General features: G+C 33.5%; 1 protein-coding gene across 3 annotated transcripts in view; it reads right to left on the bottom strand.

The window, feature by feature from the left end:
• LOC111414329 (titin homolog) overlaps positions 1-21720 on the bottom strand; it is a 139023-nt gene extending 117303 nt beyond the window's left edge. For 2 of the 3 annotated variants that reach the window (XM_071199105.1, XM_071199108.1), the window contains exons 1-9: positions 21611-21720; positions 20732-20864; positions 17087-17381; positions 16285-16769; positions 10883-10974; positions 10608-10829; positions 9787-10553; positions 9114-9471; positions 3559-9059 (exon numbers count right to left, since the gene is read on the bottom strand). In XM_071199105.1, coding sequence (XP_071055206.1) covers positions 3559-9059; positions 9114-9471; positions 9787-10553; positions 10608-10829; positions 10883-10974; positions 16285-16769; positions 17087-17381; positions 20732-20864; positions 21611-21626 — 7869 coding nt within the window. In that variant the 5' untranslated portion in view covers positions 21627-21720. Of the gene's footprint in view, positions 1-3558; positions 9060-9113; positions 9472-9786; positions 10554-10607; positions 10830-10882; positions 10975-16284; positions 16770-17086; positions 17382-19965; positions 20232-20731; positions 20865-21610 lie in introns of those variants that run through there. The other variant, XM_071199107.1, reaches the window with a different exon arrangement.
• Between the last annotated feature and the right edge of the window lie 320 nt (positions 21721-22040).

Genomic DNA, 22040 nt, shown 5'->3' on the forward strand with positions numbered 1-22040 from the left:
GTCACAATTCACAAAATATATAATATAACATGGATATTAAATCTGACGATAAACAAACGCGTTTTGGAGTTTAAACGGAACCTAGCGTCCGAAAACAATCAGAATGAATTATGTTATGGATTAGTTATTTACTTGAGTAATAAAAACGGGCAAAATAGGACGATTCGATGATTCTCCGTGGGATTGATAGATGAACTGGTTTTTAATGAGCACGTAATACAAGTAATAAAATCATATTAAATCCGGAAGAAAAGTGGCTTGAGTAATGATTCCACCCATACCAATTTGGTGACGTGTTGAGCTCAGTACTACTTGCATAGCAGTCGTCTGTTGGATCTGAAGCATCTAGAGAATTTGCGATACAGATGTCTAATAATTGTCTTAATCTCAAGCTGATCGTTCGCCAATAGAAAAGCATTGCAAAAGTAAACAACATATTTCCCATTTCAAAGTTTATACAATCAAGATAACGACAATTTTGCATAATAAGAAAGAATACATGTTCTGATCGTAACATATTTGCACCAGACAGACGAACAAGTTGTAACAGTAAATCGTGCAATAACACCAATAAAAGTAAATAGTAATACATATGAGAGTACTAAAAAGACTTTCTCTAATTATGACAGTTTTACAAGATGTTGTTGATAAATAACTGTAGCTAAGCCTAGTTAGAGCTGGTTCTGAAGACACTTTTTTCAGGTAGCCTATTTATGAGGAAATGCTGTATGGCTAATTTAGAAGGATCAATTTCTGAAATAAATTATATTGAAGAATGAGCTATGGATCTGGAGCTGTAGAAGACAGAAGAAAATTTGGCATTATAAATGCTGTACAAATTTAATACCATAACTGAATTTTGAAACCTGCTAGAATAAAAATATCCACATTTAAAGGAAAGACCAAGTTTTGGGTTGAAACATAGAGTTAGCTACCTTATTATATTTGTTAAAAAATGGTTAAGCTCACAGTGATAGATGCCGAAGAACAGAAGTGTGCGCGTGGTCGGAAATTTGTAAATCCCAAAGAGCTGTAGTTTATCACCGATGCTCTTTAAAGCATATGTTGAAGTGGCATTAAAGGATTGGAAAAGAAAGATCCAAAGAATAGGTATTCCAATAAACAAACACCACCTCTTCTCACTTCACTTTGCAAACGACCAAATAGTACCACCATACGACGCATATGACTTGGAGTTCATAATAAGGACACTATGGAAAATGTAAAACATGGGGGTTGGAGGTCAGTTTAGAAAAAAACAGAACACCTAGTAATTAATAATGCTACCAAGTTCCAAATATTAATCAACGACGACACAATAATCAAACAAGTGAGTTTAATGCCGGGCGACAGGACAAAAATGGTATAGGAAGATAAGAACAAAAATTACAGGATGCCTTAATAGTCTACAAGAATATATGAAAACAAAATAAGAAGAGAATAGGAAAAACATCAGTAGAAACGTACTATGTTATGGAAGCGAGATATGGGTAATAAACGCCGACATCGAGAGAAGAGTATATGTTGTAAAAATGGAGTATCCCAGAAAAGAAAGAAACATGGAAGGTCGAGAAGGTCGTGAAATGAGAAAGGAGATGGAACGGAGATATATAGTTATAAAGATATATAGTTAGTTATAGAGATATATAGTATTAAATCGCTTAAAAGAATCTACTGACAGAGCATTAGACATTTCTAATAGGAGACAAAATCTGTTTTACATAAGACTTATTACTGCTTGTAAAAGACTAGATACTACTTGTAGAAGTCGAGATTCGAATGCAGGAAAACCGCCCACTACTAGTAAAAGGCTACAAATTGATTGCGAAGAGCTACATATTGATGACAGGAGTGTAGATAGCTGAAAACTAGATACTGTTAATAAAGACTAGATACCGTTAAGAGAAGATTTATTTATTGATTCCAGTGAAAATTATATTCTGCCAGTGGGAGGCTAGAAATTTCTATTAAAAATCTAGCTCTTACTTACAGAAGACTTGATACTGCCTGCAAAGGATTTGATGCTTCTTACAGTGCACAATAGAATATAATGTGATAGTAGTAACTTTTATAATCAAATAGACCAACCGATATACTAGATGTGAGGCCAGCTGTGTTTCCGATCACTATCTAGTTCAGGTAAAATTTAGCAGAATTAACAGCACATTACAACAGAAAAACCACAGGCACGCCAAACTTAATCTACAGAGAGATTGAAGGAACCAGTTGTACGGGAAAAACTGAGGAAGGAAATACAAAGAGAATTATGAGAAGAAGGCGACGAGACACGATCTCTGAATAAAGAATGGAATGAGGACAGTGATGATAGGGACAGCGGAGGTGAGACAACGGACCAGTTCAATGGGCTCCACAACCTACTCCTAAAGATATGGGAGAAGAAAGTGATACCATCAGAGTGGAACAAGTCTATAATATGCCTTATTTATAAGCAGGGTGAAAATTGTCGTATAAGAATTACCGTGGATCTTCTCTCTTAAGTAATGGATATAAAATATTCAACCAGCGACTACAGGAATATGCAGAAAAAATAATAGGAGTCAAGGATGACGCGGAGGATGACATAGAGATGGTCTCACAATTCGTATATATTAAAATGAAGCCGGCAAGGAATAGCAGCCAGGCTGGGGAATCGCGAAAAAGAATACTACTAAACAACAAAACTTACTATGCAATAACCAATGTAATCTAATTTAAGGATATATATACAAGGAACATAAAGTTCCGGATCTATAAAACAATTGTAAGGCTTGTAATGACATATGACTGCGACACCTGGACGGTAACTCAGAAACTGGCAAACAGCATACACGTCTTAGAGAGGAACACCCTGAGAAGGATTGGAGGCCTAATATATAACAATAATAATATGGGGTACAACTGGTACAAGATATAACCAGGAACTATACAGCTACTACAAGCAGTAACTGCTTAACAGTAGAGTGCAAAGAGCAAAACTTGGGGGGCCGAGAGCAAGATGGGAGGACAACGTGGCCCGAGACGTCATGAATTTGCTTGGGTCCAAAAGCTGAAGAAGGAGATGATGGATAGAGGGGCTGGAAGGCCAAAATTGAGAGAGGAGTGGGACCGATAACGGTCTGTAGAGCCATTGAAAATCAAGAATTTTGAATGATGATTTGAATATTTTACCGGGACTGTATTAATCCATTTCCAACAGTTCAATAAGGAACTGTATACAATACATATGCATATTAAATCTAGGGAAGAACGGAAATGTGTTGAAAGAAAGAAACGAGAGACTAAAAAATGTGGTACAAGGGAGAGTGAAAATGAAGTGAACTAAAGATAGGGCATCAATAACATTGGTGAGCTAGTTACGATTACCATCTTTCTGTCAAATTCATCAATTTCTATAGATATATATCAATTTATTATTAATCTGTAATAATGACAAAAATCCCTTGCACGTCATAATCAAAAGATGGTAGTAACGAGTCTTCAATATGTAAAGATTAATTAATAATTAGTTTAAGTTAAATTAATTTATGATAGCAATATAAATAATAACATATAACATACCTTTATCTCTTCTTCCTTCAGCAGCGATTCTTTATCTACTTCCATTAATGATTGTGCCTTTTCTTCTTGATGTGGAATATTTTCTTCACTGGTAGTTTCTTGATCCTTTGATGTTGATGGTTTCGGTTCTTCTGCTTGAACAGGTTGCTCAATAATTTGTTGTTGTTCTTCCACCTTCATTGCTTCATCTTCATGTTCCATTGGTTTTTCCTTCTCTGCTTCTTCAGGTTGCAATTTCTTTTCTTCAACTTCCACAATACTTTCTTTAACTTCAACTTTTACTTCGTCTATTTTAGCAATTTCTCCAACTTTAAGTTGCTCTTCTTCAATGTTAACGTCTTCTAATAGGCGTGGGATTTCAATGCCTTTTGTTTCTTCAATTTTTATTTCTGCAACCTTTTCTTTCGAAACATTGACTTCCACTTTATCCGATTCCACTTCAACTAATTTTTGTTCAATTTCTTGTTTACCCACTTCTTCGACTAATTGTAATTCTTTTTCTTTACTTTCAATGTGTACTTGTTCTTGAGCTACAACAACTTGTTTTTCATCTTTCACCTCTACACTTAACAAATCGTGTTCATCGTTAGCTGTTTCTTTGATTTCTTGTGATTCAATTTCTTCTTTTGGTTTAATTTCATCTTTTTCGACAATTTCTAACATTGTAATAACAATTTTACAGATTTCTTTTATTTGAGGCGTCACAATATTAAGTGGAGATTCCCCAACGTCTACGAACTCAATATTTTGCGAGATTTCTTTTATTTTCGCTATAGCAGTTTGTTTTTCGACTTCTTCTGAAAGAGCTTCTTCCAAATTAGTCACCGTATTTTCTAATACTTTAATATAATTAGTTTCTTGATCAGATAATTGATTCTCTTGCGGTTGTTGTAAAACCATAGAAGCATTTTGTTTTAATTCTCTTAAATGTGCTTCGATATCGGAAATAATCATTTTACTTTCTTGATTCGATTGCTCAACTTTTTCTTTTATAATTTGAGCAACGTTAGTAAATTTAGATTTAATTAATTCTGATTTTGAATTGATTTGATGTGCATCGTGGATTTGGGTGATTACAATTTTTGAGTTGGCCACTAAATTGTTTAGTTCTGGTAACATCGATTTTATGTGAGATGTTTCAGAAATATTTTTATTTAAAAGATTTTCCAATACATCCAAATTTTCTAATACTTGATCTTTTTCGATTAGTTTGGAACTTCTTGCTGTTTTTAATAAAATAAATTCGTCGATTATTTGCAAAGATTTTTCTAATTGTTGAATAATTTTTTGGTCTTCATCGTTTAATTCTGAATCAATTAAATCATTAATAGACATTTGCAACCCGTAAAGAGTTCTTTGTAATTTTATAACTAACGCTTTTTCTACCTCTGCGTATTTAATAGAAGCTATGTTTTTAACCAATTCTTGCGCTGCATCAGTTACTTGTGAAATAGCCTTCATTTTAACAAGCCTATTTTGCGCATCTTCATCAACAATTACATTAATGTCATCTAAACACGATTTTGCAGCTTCTTTCATTATTGTTATCAAAGGAATTAGTGCCGGGTTAACGACTTGAATTGTCTCAATTTCTTTTAAATCATTAATAATCTTTTTTGAAGCGGTTATTTTTGGTTTGTCTTCAAAAGTAGCTGATTCTATATTAACAACGAGTCCAGTTAATTGTTTTATGGCCTCAGAATCGTCATCTTTTAATTCTATTTCTGTTGCAGTTTTGATGTTTAATTCGAAAGGTTTAAACAATTTATCAGTTATTGTTGAAATTAAACCATGTTTTGGATTATTTATATCCAAAGGAGTTGTTACAATAGTTGTTAAATATTTTGATAATGTTTCGATGGCTATTTTAGTTTGAGATGATTCTGTTTCTTGTGGATAAATGACATATTCTTCAGTGGTACTTAATACAACATCAGCTTCGGAAAGTTCAAAAACTTTATTCGCACATTTCGCGACTTCTTTTAATTGGTCTTGAATTGGTTCAGAAAGAACAACACTTAATTCTAACAAATTATTTAAATCTGCGATAACACTTGGTTTTTCTTTCATTAAATCTGAAATTGATTCAACTTCAACGCTTTGCATTTCTTCGAAACTCTCCTGCGCCGATTGCAGACATTGTTGTAAATGCTCGAAAAATGCAATTGTTTCTAAAGGCATTTCTATAGCTTCAATATTCGATATCGATTCGTTCATTGCTCGTAAAGATTTCTGCAAATCTTTGATTTCTTCTTGTTTGGGTTTTAAAGATTCTTTTTCGGTTAAAACGGCAAGTTGTTGTTCAAGTTGATTAGATAATTTGCAAACATCTTTGATTGCTTTGCATTCGATTTTAGTTGGGCAAACCGTTTCTTGAAGATGGTTTGTAAATTCTTCAACGGCTTTAATGATGAATTTCACGTTATCTTTAGATTCGATGTCTTTTAATTCTAGTTGCAACAATTCTATGGTGGCTTTTAATTTTCCAACATCTAATAAATTGGTTTCGTGTAGTTCCCAAAGAAGATTTTTAATTGAATTCAAATGATCTGATATTCCAATTAGAGGTCTTGCATCTTCTAAAGAAATATCAAAGTTATTCTTTTCTAATGATATAATTTCGATTGCATTCGCTAAATGTTCATCGATGTTTCCAATTGAAACATTGTGTTCCCCTAAAGTAATGACACAATTTTCTATGGCTTTTAATGGTTCTTCGAGGTTCTTAAAAACTTTTAATCTTTCATCTTTTTGTCCTTCTATGATATCGATAGTTTTACTTAATCTACGGAGTGGTCCCGATAATGTCTTTATTTCTACGATATCTTCAACTGTAATAACAGGTTCTTCGGTTGTCTTTTCAAAAATAGCAGAATTCTTTAATTTTTCAACGCACTCAATCACTTCGGAAGCTTCCTCGAATATTTCAGTAGGAATCTTTTGAGCAGTTTCAACCGTTGAATCTTCTTGAAGTGTTACTAAAAACTTTTCTAAGTCTTGTACGGTTTCCACGAAAGCTTTTGCTTTTTCAGTTGATGTTTCTGAGTCGATTTCAATTTCAGTTTCTTCACTCATAATTGATAAATCTTGTATCGTTGCGATACATTTTTTCAAATCTTCGTACTTCGAAACGGCCGAGTCCTCTTCAACAATCGGCGGAACAGGAAGTGTTGAAGCACTCTCTTCGACGACTTCATCGGTAACTTTCTCTTCTGATAAATGCTGTAGTAGAGGCGGTCGTTGATATTCACTAACTGAAGGAGGTTCGATTAACATACAAACGTTCTCTTTAACTTCCCCAGCGCGTGCTTTCAGAATACTGAATGAAACCAATAAATTCTCGTTTTCTTCAATGCTCTCGTTTAAAACGATACAATCCTCAAGGATACTTAAGCAAGCAACCATATCATCGAGAATATCACTCGGTTGAGCTGTTGGTATATCCAAAAGTTGGTTGTTGATCATATCGAGTGGTTGAGCGAGTCTTTCTAAAGCCATAACGGCACCTTCCGTATTAACTTCAGCGGATTTCTTGACGGTTGTCGCTAAATCTTTTTGTAAAGAAGACATTTGTCTTAAAGCTTCAAGTACAACGGTGTCTGTTGTTGATTTTTGGGCGTTTTCTAAATTGTATAAGAAATCTTGGACGGTTTGAAGTACGTTTTGGAAAATTAATTGACTCACTTGGTCAAAAACTTCTTTAACGACATCCGCTGTGCTTGATTCAGCTTGACTAAGTTCTAAGGATGTAACATCTTTCCCCATTTTTGAAAGAGAATTGATTATTTCTTCGATTGGTTCTTCGAACATATCTAATTTAGCTGCTTCATCGTATTTGTCAGCTGTTTCTAATGTGGGTAAAATTTCGAGGTTGTTAGAAATTTCTTTAATAGGATTCGTTAATTGTTCGATTAAAGCTGAATATAAAGGTTGCTCAACGTTTGATTCTTTTAATTTATGAACATGTCTTTCGGCGGATGATATTTCATCGACAAGTTCTGCAACATGAACTTTAATTTTTTGGTAAATATTACTTTTAGATATTTCGCTTTCTAATATTTCTTCTTTAATGTTTGTTAAAGTTTCTTGTAATTCAAACGCAGGTTGGGCAAATCTTAAAAGAATATCGATATCGCTTTCAGTTTCGAGAATATCAGTTTCTTTAACTGTTGCCGTTTCTTTTGCGGGCGATTTTCTTTTGGCTTGTTGCAAAGCGGCTTTACTGTTCATAATGAAAACGGATTTATCTAATCCGTTTTGCATTTCTTGTAGCGTGATTAAAACTTCTTGTATTATTTTTGATGGGGTGATTCTTCCCGCTGCGTTTGTGGGTATCATCTCTTTTTCTAAAAGTGACATATTTTCAATTAATTTTAACCCTCTTTGAATTTGTTTTCCACCTTTTTCAAGAATGTTAAAACAAGTTTTTTGAATCAAGGTATGTTCCTTTCCTTGCATTTCAACGCATTTTTCAACTATCGATAAACCTTTTTGCAAATCAAAAATTGGAGGGGCTATCATTTCGGCTATAGAGACGCCTTCTCTTTGTTCTTCTTGCTGTTCTAGCGTAAGCAAGAACATTTGCATATCTTGTATTGGTTGCATTAAAGAATGAAGAACTTCTATACTTTTATTAGCAGCCGCAGCTGTTGTTTTCAAAGAAGTTTGGATAACAAGTTCTTGTTCAACTTTATTTAAATTTTCTTGAATACTCTGTAAAGTTTTTTGTAATTTTTCGGCTACTTCTTTTTCTTTTTCAGATAATTCCTTCATTTTCATCGCGTTTACTTCTGGATCTATCACCAAACCATCACCTTCTTCGCCTTGGACGTCTCTATAAAAGATATCACCTCCTAATTCTAAACTTTGAGCCTTCTTTTTTACACCATTCTTGACTAAACCTTCTTTGGAAGATTCGTCAGAACTTTGAGATGATTGTCGAGATTGTTTTCGTCTTCTTCGCTTCTTTTTAACGCCTTCATCTCTATCAACACGCAAATCAGAACCAATTTCGTGAGTGTTTTGTGGACTAACCGGTGATTCTAACAATCTATCACCAGGAAGGCTTGTTGTTTCAGTTATCGCAGCAACTTGAAATGCCATGTCTTCTTCACCACGAATACGATCTGAACTTATAGCACTTTCAAAATCTCCATATGATTCTGTATCCATTGCTAAACTTTCATCGGCTACGTCTGTATCGATTGATGCATTTTTAGATAGACTATAATAGGAATTGGAACTTTTTTGTGAATCATTCTTCTTTCGTGGTGGTCGTTTTGGTACATCTCCGTTTGATGTTCCACTTGGTGATAATGCTCTTGCACCTTCTTCGGTTATGGAATAAATTTCCGTTACGTCAGCTTCAGTTCTTAAGTCTTCTTCAGCAGATGTAAAGTAATCATCAGAAACATCAACTACAACTGCTTCCATTACGAAATTCCCAGATGTTGAAGTTTCTTTCGTAAATCTCAACGGTGGTAATTCAACAACATTATGTTCTTGATAAAAAATTAATTATTAATGACATAATTTTTAATAAAAAGTTTTCTTACCTGAAACGTGTTCTGAGAGTTGATCAGCATACATTTCTACGATTTGGATGGCTTCATCTTCAGTGATATCTGGCGTTTCATACAATGACAAAGAAACTTCTTTGCCGTCAAATGAAAATGATAATTCTCCATGATCGTTGATAGTCAATGAAAGGTCAGCTTGTGGTGTATCGTAAAGTTGAGATGTTCTTTCTTCGTGGATTGTTGATAGCGAAGGAACTTTGGCTAATTCAATTCTTTGTTGTTCCGCTCTTGTTTTTGATTGATCTTCAAATCCAAGTAAAGATGCTGAACTCGCTACAATTCCCATACAATTTTTTGCTTCGCAGGTGTAAGTTCCAAGACAACATGTTCCATCCTAAATAACAAGTAAAGTATGATGACGTCGATGATTTTATTTAAATATAAATAATTAAAATGATAATAAATCATAAACTAAAAACGACAAAATAAAAACAAATTAAAAAAAAAACTTTAATTTTGAATCAAAGAATTTAAACCTACAGAATATGACTAATTCTGCAGTGCCAATAAAAATATATTATGTTTGCATAAATTTAATTAATGTTTAAACTAGAATTCCTTAATTAAACAGTAACTTAACTATTAAACTCGTGAATGAATTAATGCAACAACAATTTATAACATTGAAAAATTTGATGATTGGACTTACCTCTCCTGATGTAATTCTATGAATATCTCCAGGCTTCAATTCCATTCCATCTTTATACCAAGTTAAAATTGGTTGTGGAACTCCAATCACTTTACATTCCAAATTAACTGCACCTTCTTCTGATAAAACTGCACGTAAACATTCCAAAAATCGCGGTTTACGAAAATGTTTTGGGATAACAAGTTTGAGAAAACACGAAGTTATTGAATGTCCGAAATCATTTCTAGCGACACATTTCCATTCCGCTTGATCCATAAATTCAAGAGGAAGAATATCCAAAGTACCAAAACCATTGGGTTCTTGTTTGGCGTTATATTTTGTTAATTCCATCTCGATCGGTTGGTCATCTCTGTACCAAGATAAATTGGGTAAAGGTGCTATGCTAACTTGAACGGTGAATTTGAAGTTTTCGTTAATACGAGCTTCGCAACTTTTTAATCCGTGGATAAATTTGGGTGCTTGGCTTTTTGATAAAAGTTGTTGACGTTCTTCGTCATTTAGTTGATTTTGAATGTCTTCTACTGTTAACTCGGCCGAACTGACAGCTTCGCCCATACAATTTCTTGCTATACAACAATATGAACCTAAAGAATTCGACCCCGTTAATTGATACACATCACCAGGTTTTAATTCTTGTCCATCTTTAAACCATCGAAGTAATGGCGTCGGTGAACCAACTACTTTACATTCGAATGAAACTAAACCTTCTTCAGTTAAGACTGCTTTTAGACTTTCCATAAATCGTGGTTTTCTAAAGTGTTTTGGAACTACAAATATAAAAAAATTATTTTTGCGGTTAGAGTGTTTGAGATATTTCTTACTGATCATATGAACTTCACAAGTTGATACTGATTTTGCTCCACTATCACTTGTAGCGACACATTTCCACTGTCCTTGATCAGCGGCTTCCGTTGGTCTTACTTCCAACATGTACCCTCCTAAACCATCTGCCATAGATTTGTATCTACCATCAGGAGTTTCGTCGTTAATACGACCCTCGGAATTGAACCAAATTATTGATTTTGGCCATGGAGGTACAGACACTAAAGATTTTATTAGATTAGTTTAATGCATTCTAAATTAAGTTTTTCTTTACCTTGGCAGGATAAAAATAAAGGATCGCCTATTTTAATTGTTTCGTCGTTTAAATCTCGTGCATAACTCGGGGGAGGACCCGTCGATATTCCGCTAAATAAAAGAAAAAACATTAAGGTCGATTACTACCATCTTGTAGTTAAATTTATCTTATAGATAAACCCATCTACTACCCAACCAGAGCGCGCAAAATAGCCGTAACCGTGGTAATAATCCCTTAGATAGCTTAACCAGAAGATGGTAGTAATGAGCCTAAAAACAACTTAAATGTGTGATATGGACAAACTTATGTGATATGTTGAAACTTAAGGTGCGTTTTCAAATGCCATCGCCAATCAAAATTATTTATGGAATTAGGTGTTTCGACATATACTTACAATTGATAAAGCTGTAGGTACATGTAATCAGTAAATACTACAGAAATTGTAACGACAAAGTGAAGATATCTCATACATTTTGAATTATCCAATATTTTACGATGCTTTGGTTCTAGCTTAAAGTAGAATTAAAGATATGGAAAGTAATTATTTGCCATTACAAACCAAATTAGTGAACTTATCAAAAAAGTATTCGGAGTTACAAGAGAAACAGGATACCAAACCAATGAAGAAGAATTAGCAAAAGAGGCAATGTTAACACCTGTACAACAGCAAATTCAAACAGTCGAATCAGTCAAATTGATCAAATCGAATTGATAAGGAATGTCAAAAACTTAAAAAGTAGATACACCGCCTCCAATAATAGTAGAAGAAATTAATCTTTATTGTCAAAATTAATGTTCCTAATAGCGATGACTGTAGAGAACTGATAAAGCTGCTTAATAACCAATGGCGGGCTTGGTACTCATATCAAAACAAACATAACAAACCAATAAGGGTTATTGTTAATAAACTCCCCCACTCATGTGAAAAAGTATTATAAAAGATCTTCGGAAAAGAGGATTTAAAATACTAGATGCTAGTGTTAAACTAAAATGGATAATCAAATAGCCATCATACACATTTATACTAGTGCTGGAACGGATATCCGGCAACTATCCGGTATCCGGCTTATTCGGACAATCCGGCCGGTTAGCGGATAGTTACCAAATATCCGGCTTTGGCTGGATTACGTATTACTTACAATTAGTACTCTACCATTCACAGGAATTAGTATCTCTTTTAGGTGTTGGACACTGCAAATAATAATCAAGTTCAACCCCAATAGAACTTTTTTCATTGATTACAACTTTATTGATATCAGGTTTGTCATTAGCAACCTCATTGTAACAATCCCAATACGATATATAAAATCTATTGTTGCAGTTTCGTCTAGTTTTCTTCTCTTCGCTTGTAATTCATCATCACATTCATTACTAACAGAACTGTCGCTGTTATTACTTTCAATTATTAATTAGAGTATCCTCTTTTTAATGCAATAAGCCGTTTTCAAAAATCACTTTCAGTTCTTGAGAAATAAAATTTTGAAATGATGGACAATTTTTTCGAATTTTGTAATTTTCGCCGATTAAGTTTTAAAAATTCATATAAAATCTAGTTTTTGGAATATGAGCATGAAAATTTCCCAAAGTGTTAATAAAGGTGTCTTCTTTCCAATGAACCAACCCGTTTTGAAAAATAGCTCTTAGTTTTTGAGGAAACAATATTTGAAGTTTTGATTCTCGATGTCGCAATTGTCATCGATAATTTTCAAAATTCGCTATAAAATTAATTAAATTCACCAATTATTAATTAAAGTATCCTCTTTTTAATGCAATAAGCCGTTTTGAAAAATCGCTTTTAGTTCTTGAGAAATAAATTTTTGAAATGATCGACAATTTTTTCGAATTTTGCAATTTTCGCCGATTAAGTTTTAAAAATTCGTATAAAATCCAATTCTTGAAATATGAGTATGAAAATTTCCCAAAGTGTTAATAAGAGTCTCCTCTTTCCAATGAACCAACACGTTTCGCAAAATAACTTTTAGTTTTTGAGAAAACAATATTTGAAGTTTTAATAAAATTTCCGATGTTGCAATTTTCACCGATAATTTTCAAAATTCGCTATAAAATTAATTTCTTGAAGGATCCTTGTGGAAATATCACCAATTATTAATTAAAGTATGCTCTTTTTAATGGAATAAGCCGTTTATAAAAATCGCTTTTAGTTCTTGAGAAATAAATTTTTGAAATGATCGACAATTTTTTCGAATTTTGCAATTTTCGCCGATTAAGTTTTAAAAATTCGTATAAAATCCACTTCTTGGAATATGAGTATGAAAATTTCTCAAAGTGTTAATAAGAGTCTCCTCTTTCCAATGAACCAACACGTTTCAAAAAATAACTTTTAGTTTTTGAGAAAACAATATTTGAAGTTTTAATAAAATTTTCGATGTTGCAATTTTCATCGATAAAATTTTTTAAATTCGCTATAAAATTAATTTCTTGAAGGATTCTTGTGGAAATATCACCAATTATTAATTAAAGTATTCTCTTTTTAATGCAATAAGCCGTTTTGAAAAATCACTTTCAGTTCTTGAGAAATAAAATTTTTAAATGATCGACAATTTTTTCGAATTTTGCAATTTTAGCCGATTAAGTTTTAAAAATTCGTATAAAATCCAGTTCTTGGAATATGAGTATGAAAATTTCCCAAAGTGTTAATAAAAGTGTCTTCTTTCCAATGAACCAACTCGTTTTGAAAAATAGCTCTTAGTTTTTTAATAAAACAATATTTCAAGTTTTGATAACATTTTTGATGTTGCAATTTTCATCGATAATTTTCAAAATTCGCTATAAAATTAATTTCTTGAAGGATCCTTGTGGAAATATCACCAATTATTAATTAAAGTATCCTCTTTTTAATGGAATAAGCCGTTTTGAAAAATCGCTTTTAGTTCTTGAGAAATAAATTTTTGAAATGATCGACAATTTTTTCGAATTTTGCATATTTCGCCGATTAAGTTTTAAAAATTCGTGGAAAATCCAGTTCTTGGAATATGAGTATGAAAATTTCCTAAAGTGTTAATAAGAGTCTCCTCTTTCCAATGAACCAACACGTTTCGAAAAATAACTTTTAGTTTTTGAGAAAACAATATTTGAAGTTTTAATAAAATTTGCGATGTTGCAATTTTTATTCATTTTTTTTATTCAAATATCGCAATAATGTGGCAATATAGGGTATCACTTCAGAAATGCACCAGAAATTTTAACCATAATGGCCGGATAGATATGTCGGATAACCGGATATCCGGCCGAAGGGGATGTCAAAACACCGGTATCCGTCTTTTCGCAAAATCACTATCCGTTCCATCACTAATTTATACATATCATCAAGCGCTTAAGGATTCTGTCACACACAAGGCTATTGTATCAAAGAGGAAAGATGCATTTAGTGTGGTACAAAGTATCTTACAAAAGTAGGTAATAAGCCACAAAATATGTTAACAACAGTCAAAGTAATCCAGCCAGTTATTGTGGATGTATTGTAGCAATAGAACTACAGAAATTAAAATTAATTTTGTTATGCACAAAAAAAATCAAAAAGCAAGTAGCCAAAAATCGAATAGCAGTGAATCAACTAAGATTAATTCGATTCAAATAAAACTATTATGTGTGTTAAGATGGATTATTTAATTGTTCGGCTCTACCGGTTTCGATTACTAAATGTAATCATCTTCAGAAGATTTGCCACGTCAATTATATTTTATTAAAGCCTACATCTAAAACTATTTTCTTCATGATACGTTTCACCTCCCTTCTGTTGCTAATTATTTACTTTGCAATCTGTTCTTTTATATCTTTTTTCTTTTTGTTTATTCAGATTGACCACCATGTTAGTTCTTATTTTTATTTTGAGGTTTTTGTTGATTTAAGATTAAATCTACAGATAAATGCTACAGTCAAGCTGTTTCTGGTGATTCAAACTGTAATACGAACAAGGAAAAGATACCTCATCAAAATATGCTAGTGGATCTTACAGCTAATTTTAACCTAATGAATAAAACAGATAAACGTTCAAAAACGTTTATGAGCGATTAACTAGACTTGAACATAGCAATACAAGAGCTCGTCCAAAGCAAAGAAATTGCTACTAATCTTAGAATAATATCATAGAATACTAATAGAGTCTTGCAACATCAAGAAAAACTGCAAGTCTTAAAAATTGATAACATTGGCGTGTGCTTAATATGAGAAACTCATTTCACCAATCAATAACATATCAAATTTAAAGGTTATAAAGTACATCATGGCGGCCACACTGTTAACGCTGCCAAAAGAGGAAGTGCTGTCCTTAAAGAAATATCTTGCATCACAAAAACTAGAATATAAGACTAATGAGATTTAACCTACATCTGTAAGCGTGAAAACAAAAACTCATGATATCACCATAATAGCGATGTAGGTATAGTTCTCCAGGACATTCAATCAAGAAACATCAGCATTTACACTTTTTGAGTAAGACAGGTAACAGATTCGTTGTTGGCGAAGATTTTAATGCGAAACACACCAACTGGTAATGAAGATTAATTACAAGCAAAAAATTACAAAAAACGCTACTCGACATTTAAAAAGAAAGATTCGGCAGTTCAAAGATAAATCTATGAAGGCCTACCTAGGAAATATTACCAATGATAATAGTATTGATTGTCTTTGGAAAGTACTTTCACACTGTATGTACCTATTGAAGATACAGTGTAAGAATACTTTGGTGCAGTTACAAAAATTTTTTACGAAAGTCCACTTATTTTTCAGTGTTTTACTTATTCTAGCAACGTTTTTACAATTCTGGCATACGTGAGGCCTGTGATGATATTTGCCGAGGTAGCAAGAGTAGCAAATGAGATAAAAATCCTGAGAACAATAACTGGTAATTCGCTGATTGGTCATCGTAGAAGCACCGATATTTGAGATAAGTGTGGTACCATAGATGTGATGTGGGCGAGAAGGAAAGATTGGAATAAGTATGTATCCAAGATAGATAAGAACAGATTAGTCAAAATCACTAGGAATGGAAAACCACACAAGGCGACCAATAAGGCGGCTCCCTAAGCGGTGAAAGAAGTGTTAGACATCCTCATCCCAAGATCCCAAGACGAATTGGCTTGCGTCAAGAAGAATGAGGAAGATCAATATTTGTATGATATTTATCAACTGTTGTGTAACTTAGTGTTGCTTCAACATAATCGTTTCTTCCACAACATAGAAGTGAAAGTGGATATATATAAAATAAATAGAGCAGGTGAAAATGTTTTTAAGTTGATCTTTAGGCTGTTTTTCTCGAGATGTGCTCTCTGATTGGAATTGATTTTTATAGATTTAGCCGAGATAAAATTAGCCGAAATTCTGTCATGAACTAACCAAGCATTATTTAAATTGAATACCAAGTAAAAAATCGTCACCAATAATCTCAATAATATTCTTACCTATCAGCGGGTTTTAAAGATCCTTCTCTACTTCCTCGTCCAACAACATGAACTCTTGAACTAGAGTAAACCTTTCCCATGCAGTTAACAGCTTCGCAAGTGTACGTTCCCAACGTGGTCGGATCATCGGGATTCGCGGTTAGCGCGAAGGCGTCTCCTGCTTTGATTTCATTTCCATCTTTGAACCAGCGCAAAAGCGGAGTTGGAACACCAACCACTTTGCATTCTAGCGACACGGTTCCTTGATCCGTAAGAATCGCTTGGAGCTCTTCCAAAAATTCGGGTGCTTTGTATGTTTTTGGAACTAAAACGTTCAAATTGCACGTGCTCGAAGTATGTCCCGTGAGATTTTGAGCGGTGCAAGTCCATTTTCCTGCGTCTTTGGCGACTACAGGTGCTACATCGACGCAATGAAATCCTCCTTCGTTTATAAAACGGTATCTTTCGCCTTCTTTTACTGGTGTATCGTTGTGAAACCATTCGATCTAGATGATTTGGGAGAAAGAATTAAATTAAGAAGAAAATCATAACGCCGGTGTGGTGTTTATGATCTGGATAACTTCAATACATCCATTTTATTTATACAGGAAGTTCAAAACAATTCGTGCCAAACTTTAGATAAACATAGCCACGGTTTGTTATTTTCGTTCTAGAAGCGTTCGAGAAGAACTCGGAGGGTCTTATGTCATATATTTTGTGAGTTATATTTACCTTTAAAATGTTTTCAAGTTCAACTCAAAAACTTCAACCACGTGGAAAAACAGAATAATACAAAACTACTTAAAGATATAGGTTTTCTTACCGTTACTTCAGACGCGGTTTTAATTTCAACTAAAAACCGCGTTCGCGTACCGACCTTCACGGAAAGATCGTTTAATCGTCTCAAAAACGCTGGTGGTTGGTCTTCTTCGCCTCCATCTGGACTGGTCACTCTCAGCTCTAAATCTCTGGTGGTTGTTCCAGCTGAAGTTTTAGCGCTGAGACTGTAAATTCCTGAGTCCTCCTTGTTGATGCTATCCAGCACCAATTGGACGGTGTTTTTGTCGATTTGTTGACGGTGGCGTGGTTCTGGTACAAAACGATCTCCATCTTTCGACCTTTAAAAAAAGTTGAAGAATCTAATTTTGTAGGAAGAAATTTTAGGAATAACCTGTATGATTTTGAACGATTTCGTTTTATTTTTTCAACACAATTCCACATACTTGTGAAGTGTTGAAATGTGTATGGAAGAGCTAATCGAACTACTTATAATAACTGCATTTTAAAGCGTGATCCCAATCCCTTTATCCCCAGACAACTTAGTCTAATAATAGTGGTTCATTTGGTTAATGAATCTGCGAGTTCAGTATTAGATAAAAATAAACTATTAGGGTTTAATGAGAAATAAGCCAAGTTATTTTACAGATCATCGACAATACGAAATTATTATTAGTATATTCGATTATTATTACAATTAATAAAATTAAATTGTTTGCTAAAATAATTTTAATTTCATAACATCTTAAAATATTTTCAATCTCGCTTTAAACTCGTTATAATCTTATAAATATTTCAAAAACCCCAAAGTGAATCAATTTAACTTAATACCCTGTCAAAATATAAGCGCTCGTCCAACGCGATCATAGTAAACCAAAGACGTAATAGTAATTTGAAATTATTCCAAACACCCATCGGTGGATTATCCGTGGTGATTTTGGAATCATGCCAAAAACGATCCGCCATGATTACAAAATTTTCTAATTGTGTTACACGCGGTATTTTTAACGCGAATCTTAACGTTAATAGCAGAAAACGTATTTTCAACCACTTTCTGGCCCCGAATCTTAAATGTGACATATGCAGATTTCTAGATCAAGATCATGTCCACCAAAACTAGATGGACTAATGCCAGGTAAACTCAAGAAAAGAAATAAGGTCTTTACTAAATGTTTTATTTTTTTGTTTTCTGTTTAATCATTTTAGTTAAGAAATTAGATAAAAAATAGATAAATGGAAGGAAAAATATAACATACGCATTTTGTAACTAAATCTATTAATATCATTGCATTAACGTTATGGGCACACTGGGTCAGTGAGATCAAACTGTTGATGTATGCCAAGACGTGTGAGGTCTTTTGAACTTGTTTATAGGACTGACACATTAGTAAAAGATTTGAAGGAACTTCAATTTTAAAAATGATCATATCGAAGTTACTGTATTTCGATGTAACCTCGATATTATGGACAAAATATAAAATACTATTAATATTATCCAACTTGGGTTATTCCCCAAGTTGCTTTATTCCATGTTCTTAGATAAACTCGGGGTATTCCCCGAATTGTATATTTTTATTGAACAATAAGTAGCACTAACACTAGACATAGGACTGGAAACATTCGAGTTTAGCCGTCTTGAGACACGCACAGCTAAACCCGAATGTTTTCAGTTCTAGGTCTAGTGTTAGTTCTAGTTGTCAATCAGTGTTAGGTTGTTGCAAATTTTTAATGAAATAAAACTAAAACTAACACTAGACATAAAACTAGAAAGTTTCAGGTTTAGCCGTGCGTCTGTGAAGATTTCTAAACCCGACTATTTCTAGGTCTAGTGTTAGTTCTAGTTTTACACTAGCACTATTACTAGAACTAACACTGTACCCAGAACTAGAATCACTCGGATTTAGCTGTACGTCTCTTAAGACAGCTAAACCCGAATGTTTCTAGTTCTAGGTCTAGAGTTAGTTTTAGAGACAGTGTTAGTGTTAGTTCTAGTTGTTAATCGGAGTTAGGTTGTTACAAATTTTTATTGAAATAAAACTAGAACTAACACTAAACCTAGAACTAGAAAGTTTCGGGTTTAGTCGTGCGTCTGTAGAGACAGCTAAACCCGACTGTTTCTAGTTCTAGGTCTAGTGTTATTTCTAGGTTTACACTAGTACTGTTACTAGAACTAATACGATACCTGGAACTAGAATCATTCGGATTTAACCGTACGTCTCTTAAGACGGTTAAACCCGACTGTTTCTAGTTCTAGGTGTAATGGTAGTTCTAGTTTTACACTAACACTGTTACTAGAACTAAGACTATACCTAGAATTAGAATCATTCGGATTTAGCCGTACGTTTCTTAAGACGGCTAAGTTCTAGGTGTTCTAGTGATAGTGTTACTTCTAGTTTTAATAGTATAAATATAAAGCCACGTAGATTAAACGCAACGGTGTGGATAGTTGTCTGAATTGGTGTGCTTTAAAGTTATTCATTCAAAAGTTTAAAGTGCAAATTAAAAATTACTCAATTTTTCTTTTGGTTATAACGGACACTTCCTTCTCCGTATTAATCCGTGATATCGAGGTTTTACTGTATTCAAATAAATTTATGAGTTTTGATAATGTGGAAAAAAGATTGAGTTGATATTAAAATGGCCCTAATAAAAATAACGGGCTTATTTAAAAGAATTGATAAAAATTTACTACTTGAAAAAATGTTGTATTTCATGATCTGTGTAGAGAAGATTAAAGGCGCCAACTTGCTAACGATTTAGATTGCCAATAGCTATTTCGTAAACAAGCGACAACTTTATTTTTGGCACACATCAAAGTGAAGCTCTTTTAAGTATCTAGGGTTGTAAAAGTAAATGAATGAAAAGTTTATTTTCTGCTAGAGTTTTTGTTCCTGTTTTCTTTTTAATTTTTCTTTAAATTCTTACCATTCAGAACTAACACTGGCGAATCTTTTTCCATCCACCTCATTCGAACACTGACAACATTTGCTCACTTTTTGTCCCATGATCACTTAAAGATCCACTTAAATTTAACACAAACTATGTTCGTCAAATGAAAGTTTAACGGCATTATTTTAAATTGGTCGAAACTTTTCGGATTGGGACCTAAAAATAATCCCGAGGGCTTAGTGCGTCAGCGTGAATGAATTACAAAATTTTCTGCTTGTAAATCTAGTTGAAAAAATTTTAATCTAAAAATATCAAAAAACATATCTTTAGAATAAAAACAAAAATCAAAAAAAGTCAAATTAAGCCACAAAAATTTGATGTTTTTAATCAAATAAATCAAATAAACACGTGTTGCTTCATATTAAGAAAAGCTCGGGTCGAAAAGTTCTTTTTATTACCGAACTGTGTTAAGAGTTAAAACAAAAGCGCTGTCCGTCTCGACGCCACCGCAACAACTACTTCGTTTTTCGAAACGCCGCGACGCCGACGCGTTCAAACAGTCGTCGTCCATCGGTATTTTTGCTATTTGCCAACCCACAAAACGTCAGCAGCACTCCTAAATTTTCGAAGCCAAACGTTTCGAGTTCAGTTTTAAAGCCAACAACGTGCGGAGGCGGTTCGCTTCAGGATTCATTTAAATTTTAACAAGCACATCTCAAAATCAAATTTTTTAAATAAATTTAAAAGAAAATAGAAACAAAAACCAGGATTAGGATGAGGAAGTGTTTTAATTGTAACTTACCAAAATAATTCGGTATCGGGAGTTAATTCGAAAAGTTCAGCTGAAAGAACAGCTGATTGTCCTTCGGAAGCTATAACACATTGAGTGCCTTCGTCTCGAAATCTTGGTGGTAATTTTTCAAGGATTGGTGGTCCTAAAAATATCATCATTAACAAAATATCAAAATGACTTAAATATTTAATTTTTGGATACATTTTAAACTAATTTTTAAACTATTGCCAATTTGCATCACCGACAGAACAAGAATACATTAATTGGTTGTACAACTAACGTTCCACCTCGACAAATACATGAGTCACGTTTGGTTTTAGTCCAACAGACTTCAAAACTATATCGGCAGCTAAATGGGTTGTGGTTGCAACTCGTTCGAAAAAGATGTATATTACAACGAAACACCAATACCTGTCGTCATTTAATGTGTTAACACCGGTGTGTAACCGAAGCTCAAGCAATAACTCATGGTTGTTTATTGTTTTTTCTCCTAAAATATCGCGTTACAGGTGTATACCTACACAAGTGTCTCCTTACGAAAATCATCAGAGCATAGTATAGAACGAGAACATACAAAATAAAAAGTTTTGTGTTACTTTAGAAATTAAAAATAAATAGTACCATCTAAAAATAAAATAATCGAAAATCAATTTTTTTGGAATGTTTGATTTTATATGAAATTTTTGGATTTGAATTAGAAAATCAAAAAAGTTCTTGGCACCGATAACTCCAAAATAAACCGTACACCGCGTATAAATAACATTTTTTCGACACTGTTTCAGGTTCCGGGCCGCGTTTTATTTTTGGGCGCTTCGTGGAAAGCGCGGAAGGAAATTTCTGAAACGCCGTCGATTTTTTTTTGCCTGTTTTCATGAAAACACAACTGACCTGTTACGATCCTCATCGTGGAGCACACACACGACGACACGCAACCTAGGTTCCCATTAGAAATGCGACTACTGCACCGCACAACATGCTACAACTCATACTGTTCGAATTGAGGCGCATCTGGTCGCCCGAGCTAAAACAGGATCGACGTCAGAGAGCGAGGCGTCGCGACGCTTTTACAACATATACTGATCCAAGTTCTTTTCAAAAAACACGTTTATCATCAAAACATAACATAAATTGAACCTTCTTGTTGCGGAGACTATCATCAAATATCTTCATTCAGAAATCCTAGATATATACTACTGAATGAAACTCGAAAATTTTCTTTATTTTGATAAAGGAAAAAGTGTCCGTTTATTTATAATAAACATTATCATTGGAACAATATCTATAGATTTCAATATGTGACTCTATGTAACTCTAAGAA

The sequence above is a fragment of the Onthophagus taurus genome, chromosome 1 (genome assembly GCF_036711975.1).
Source record: "Onthophagus taurus isolate NC chromosome 1, IU_Otau_3.0, whole genome shotgun sequence".
NCBI lineage: Eukaryota > Metazoa > Arthropoda > Insecta > Coleoptera > Scarabaeidae > Onthophagus > Onthophagus taurus.